The 6000-nt window shown below is 35.4% G+C and overlaps 1 protein-coding gene across 1 annotated transcript in view; it reads left to right on the forward strand.

The window, feature by feature from the left end:
* Nucleotides 1-4607, forward strand: part of OTOG (otogelin) — a 105973-nt gene extending 101366 nt beyond the window's left edge. The window contains exons 54-55 of the mRNA XM_054068819.1: nucleotides 1708-1787; nucleotides 3063-4607. Coding sequence (XP_053924794.1) covers nucleotides 1708-1787; nucleotides 3063-3263 — 281 coding nt within the window. The 3' untranslated portion in view covers nucleotides 3264-4607. The remainder of the gene's footprint in view (nucleotides 1-1707; nucleotides 1788-3062) is intronic.
* Nucleotides 4608-6000: the final 1393 nt, after the last annotated feature.

A 6000-nucleotide genomic window follows, 5' to 3' on the forward strand; every position in this document is an offset into this window, starting at 1 on the left:
ATTACTCTTTCATATCAACATCACTTCAAATAAAAAAGGTGTTCTGACTCAACTCAAAAACCAAGCAAGGATCTTCAACCATACAGATAGTGAAAAAGAATCTTCTCATAACAGGACACATTATGAGACACTCACATGTTTTGTAATGTTTTTGATGGAAAAGTACATTTTGTTGGAGAGTGCATTAAAAGTCACTAGACATTAAAGTACTTACTTGGAAATACATTGTAAATTTATTTTTTGAGATATGATGTATCTTGACTATAGCCTGGATGAAGTCATAGCCACAGCTGCACTGAATTCTCCATCCTACACGCCTTGTATAATATAAAAGAAGAAAGGACATAAATAAGACCATAAGGAATGTGAAATAATGGTGAGTTTTTTATTTTCAAAACCATTTTTTTTCCTCATTTCTTGATTTAGTTTTCCCTTAGCAAATATGATTCAATGATAATCAAGCAGTAGCCAGCTATTTCTGATTGTAGATTTTTATTTGCTTCCAAGAAGATTCATTTCTGTCCTTTGTTTCATATTCCAGAACCCCCTGCTATGTCTAGAAGCAGTCACAGGCTTTTATGTATTTAAAAAAAACCCAACAAACCACAATAGAGAAAATGCTTCTCTTTGAGAAGTATTATTACCTGGTTTGACAGCAATTAGAGCAGGGAATTGGACATCACATATCAAAATGTAATAAGCCTCTGTCACAGTTCAGTATTAGGTACTGGTTTCGTTTCCCTTGCTTTTCTGGAGCTAACACTAATCGTGTTTTGTCAACATCTTTGGATATCTTGGCTAAAAGAAAATGCTGTTCTGTAAGTGGAGAATCATGTAGAACTGCATCACAGTGTGTAAAATCTGCTGTGAAACTGTGGAAGCTGTTATAATGGACTGGACTGTTCATTTTTGTTACAGATCAGCAATGTGATGTGATTTCTTCAGCATAGAAAGGACCATCATAAGAAGATACTGTATTTTCTCATCTCTAACAACTGAACTTTATACTGAACTTCTTCGCTTTTCTTCAAATGTTCAGGATTCCCTTAAATTAAGCTGAACACCTCATTTCATTTCATTTCACGTCATTTCATGATTTCCTATTTTATTTCATCCATATAATTTGTAAATACTTCTGTGAGAAAAAATGTGGAAATAATGCTAATGAAAATGTAAATAAAAAAATTACTTTGTTCACTGTTGTTCTTTCTCTTATTTAATAAAAACATACAGAAGTGTAAAACCTTCTGAAGTGCTATTCTTCATCAGATCCTGCTGTTCATTTTAAAACTTTATTTATACCACTGGAATGCAGTTGCTGCTGTTAAAGTTTGTTACAGTTATTTAATAGAAAATGCATTTTATGCATTATTTACAAGCATTCTCTCAGGAATGGTTGATCAATTTTACAAAATTTTTTTAAAGACAGTGGCCTTATTCTTAGAAGTCTTCTGAGTGAAGAATGGACCTTTTATAATTGTTATTGAAGATACAAGGAGACAGATACTTTAATGCATGAAATAGAATAGTTTTAAAAGTGATACAATGCATAACCAATGTCACTTTTCCAAAGTTTTGTATATGTAGTGATGTACTGGGTGTTTTCTTTTTGTATCACTTGATCCTCTAGAACATTCAGGAATGTTCTTGTCTCTGAAATGTTTAGAATTTTGAGCTGATATTTTTCAATCAATGCCCAATTTACAGGTAAGGAAGATGGAAAATTCTGTAAAAAGGTGACTGTTAGGATGACTATCCGCAAGAATGACTGCAGGAGTAACACACCAGTAAGTGAATAATTACCACCATTTCTTTTAATAGAAGGGGAAAAATATAAGAAATAAAAAGAAGGAAAAAGAGAACACAAATTCCACAGGGCTATTGTCTGCATCTTTCTCTCATGGAGGCAGAGGTTTCTGTGCTTCATAGAGCTGGTTTAATGTTTCCCTACATTCACAGCAATCTTCTTCTCAAATAATAAGAAAAAGGGGGATGTGACTTCTGTTTTCGTATGCATTTAGGCACGTTAGTTCAGTGCCAAATCCAAGGTCTTAGTTCAGCCAAAAGTGCAATTATTGTATGCAAATTAACTTTCATATAACTCGATATACTACAGTTAAAATGACTGCAGATGTGTTTAATTTTCCATCCGTTTAAGGAAAGTATTTAAATGCCAGCTTCATGAAGACAGGAATCTTGGATCCTGAGGGGTTTTTTTAGACAGCAGCATGAGCATACTGTGAAATGTGTAGGAATAATGAGGCACTATCTGTGTGTCTACTGAAGGATTTGCTGTAGGAAGACACCAACAATGTCCTCCTGAGCAATAAGGCAGTGTGAGCAGTGGCAAGGGTGCAGACAGATGTCTGGTGAGATGTGTAAGAGCGCCTGGAAAGCTGCAATAAAAGAGTATAGGGAAACAGCTGTAACATCTAAAATGACTCTGAGAGTATGTTTGGTAGAGTGAATTGTTAGGCAGCCAGGAAATTTAGTCTCGGTGTCTCATTGAACAGAAATACAAATCCTGACTATTAAACTTGAAAACATTATCAGTTTCTATGACTGTTTCTGTTACAGTCTGTATTACAGTTTTGGTATCATCAGTAATAATTCCCCTTGGGTTCCCAAAGGATTGATTTGCTATATTCCTCCTTACTGACAGCAGTATAGCAACAGTGCATTAGTGTATCACTGAAATGAATACTGTAGGGAGCTGTAGACAGAACATTTGGTGCTATGTTCAAGCCAAAGTTGTTACGAATACGTTAAAAATTCAAAACTGAAATAGTTTCTTTGTGTCTTAATAGCAAAAATCTGCCTGACAGGAAAATCATCATTAGTCTCTGTAAGATAAAAATTATGACCTATTTGGGCAATATAATTCAGAGTTTATTACTCAGACAGAGTGGGATTTCATAAGGTCCTAGAGGAAATACCTCCAAATTTTTCATTGCTTTGCCATTGGATTTGGGTACCTAATGTCTTTGGAGTTTCCTAGAGAACTCCTAACTTTACTTCCTAGCTTCTTCCATTTGCTGATTATTCTTCATGTTTGTTACCAGGTGAACATTGTTTCATGTGATGGAAAGTGCCCGTCTGCAAGCATTTACAACTACAACATCAACACATATGCAAGATTCTGCAAATGCTGCAGGGAGCTTGGGCTGCAGAGGCGAACTGTGCAATTGTATTGCACCAGTAATTCAAGCTGGGTCAGCTATTCAGTCCAAGAGCCTACAGATTGTTCTTGCCAATGGTCTTAAAAAAAAAAGGAAAGTAAAAGGAAAGAAACCAGCAAGCCCAGCTGTTCCCAGCACAAGATAATTTGAATAGTTCCTCTATTAAAAATACAATGCCCAATTCACTGAAGTTTACCAGTTTAATGCTAAAAGATGAAGAAAAATAATTTTGGACTCTTCTAAATTTCTGAAGAATGGCTTTGCATCGTTAGTATTGTGTTTTCTCTCCATGTTCATTCACAGGGATTGTTTTAAAAGTTCTTGTGATATGTGCCAACTTAAAAGGTGAAGAGATTTACATTAGAGACACGGCAAGAGAAGGTGGTTCTGGAAGGCTGGCCCACTCTTTGTAAGGGACCCATTCCTGTTCTAAGTCATTCACCAGCTCATCTGGCAGCAGTTCACCATTTTGAATTAATTGCAGTTGTGTAAATACATTCAGTGTCTAGTAAGAAAAAGTGGACAACTTGAGAGGAATTTTCAGTTTAAATCATATTCCTATTGCAAAATAGAGTATGTATGAGAAATTCTATTAAAGATTTTTTTTCTTGTTCAGGGAAATATTGTCAATATTCATAACTGTGCATAGTATTCCCCGGTACTAATTTCATTTTAGAAAAAGAGTATTTTATATTGTAGTGAAAAGCATTATGGCAAACATGTAATATATGGAACAGATAGACAGGTTTTAGGTTGTGTAGATTAGTCCTTGGTAGTTACTCTATCTTTCTATTAAACACTATGACTTAAACTGAAAATACAGATATTTAACAAATGAAAAACCATTTTACATTCCTATATATAGATGGATCTTAAATTCGGCTTATGAAATGCACCATGCTTTAACTATTCCTTTAGGAGAATGAACTTTCTTTAATGCTAATTTTAAAGATGTGAAAATTCATTAGGAAAAAGAAAACCAGGATTGTCTATCTGTCTGAAACCAAAATAAAGTTGAAAATCTTTGTCACCAGTACAGCAGACTGTAACTCCTGGCTAATGTTTGATATTGAAAATGTACAGTTGTAAGGTTTGAAATTTCAAAACCAATTTTGCTTATGAACTTGAACAATTAACATTTTGTTGTAATGAATTTTTTTTCTCTAAGCTAATGTTGCAGTTCTGTTCTTTTCCAAGAAATGCCACCAAGATTCAGCAAAAATTCAGTAGCTTGTAGATTAAAATTGTAGACAGCACATAGTGATATGCTTGAGATTCTATAATAGAAAATAGACCTCCACATAACTTCTTATAAAGCTGCTTGTCTGCAGTTAATCCAAAGAAAACTGTGTTGTTAAAATCAATTGTAAACATTTTTTATATTAATTTTGTATACTGTACATTTCATTCTTACAATATCTAATAAACATCAGGAAGTCTTATTTTGTTACAATTAATTTTGCTGTAGTTGTTAAAGCAGCTTATTATCATGCAAGGAAGACCTGCATATGAGTTTCTGAAAATGGACATCTTTTTCTGATTTTACCACAGTTCACTTTCATCCTCAGAAATGCAAAATTCAACTATGTCATTTTACTCAAAACAAAAACTGTAAAACTGTTGCTTATCAAAGTATAACAACACTAAGTGTCTGGTAGGCTGTTTGTTCCAGAAAAACAGGAAAAAAAGAACGGTAAATTTCTGCACATTTCCTTTCCACCGTTTTTTCCCTAAACTGTCCTTCAGGATTGACTGCAATGAGCAGTGTGTTTTGAGTAAGTGTAGGCGCTTTGTTATAATATAGTTGTTACGTAGTGATGATTACCCTTTAAGTACTTAAGGTCAGAGAAGTCATTGAGGTCTAACTGTAATATGTGCAGTCCCTCACCTACATGTCTTTAGCAAAACACGTTCCTTCTTCAAAAACTTCTTCTAAATAGTGAGAAAGGAGGAGTGCATCCTTTGGAAAACCATGGACTGAGGAGCAGAGAAAAAAAAATACTGTTTACAAGACATTGAGCAGAGCTAAGTCCTTGAACCTAAGTGCCTAAAATTCAAGCTTTGGCATTTGCAAAGGTGGAGTTCAGCCTCCTGTAGTACTAGCTGGCAGATGCCATCCTGGAGGGTAGGAATTAATGAAGAGAGCTGTTTCTTTTCTCTCAGGCAAGGTGGTATTATACTTACTGTAAAGTTCCAACCAGCACCATGAGGGACAGAATTAGAGCAGAAATTAGGCCAGCTGCCATGGCTGTGGCATGGTCCCTCCTCTTGCCAATCAAGCTAACTCAAGCTCATTGCTTCCAGCAGCACAAGGCAGCTACTCTGAAAACCATTCAAGATCCAAACTTTCAGCTCTTGATTGAAAAGCAAGTTAAAATTGGCAGTAAGAGTAGATAGCGGACTGTAGTATATCCAGTAACCTTAATCAAACACTGCTGCTGCTTGTACTTCAAGAGTAAAACAATAAATGTTGCGTTAAGTCTCTATTTCTGATTTTGTAAAAATTAGGCTTATGCTAAGAGAAACAAGGGACAAGATCCAAACTGCCTATGACTTAACAGGGGAAGCTACTTTTATCTCTGCCTCCATGTTAAATTCCTTCATGGATGCTTAACCTGTGGCTAGTTGAAAGCAACCTGGTCCCTTACTGTGTATTTATCTCACTCAGTGTTTGCCCAAAGTGGCTCAGCTGGAAAAAAGATCTGGCCTTATTTATACTTCTGAGTCTTTGGAAACCAAAGGGACTTCCAACAAGCTGTGGATTTCATCTGGCCTTGCCATGCAGGAGGCACTTGGATTGTAACAATACCAGGGTCCTAAT

The sequence above is a fragment of the Cuculus canorus genome, chromosome 5 (assembly GCF_017976375.1).
Source record: "Cuculus canorus isolate bCucCan1 chromosome 5, bCucCan1.pri, whole genome shotgun sequence".
Lineage (NCBI taxonomy): Eukaryota > Metazoa > Chordata > Aves > Cuculiformes > Cuculidae > Cuculus > Cuculus canorus.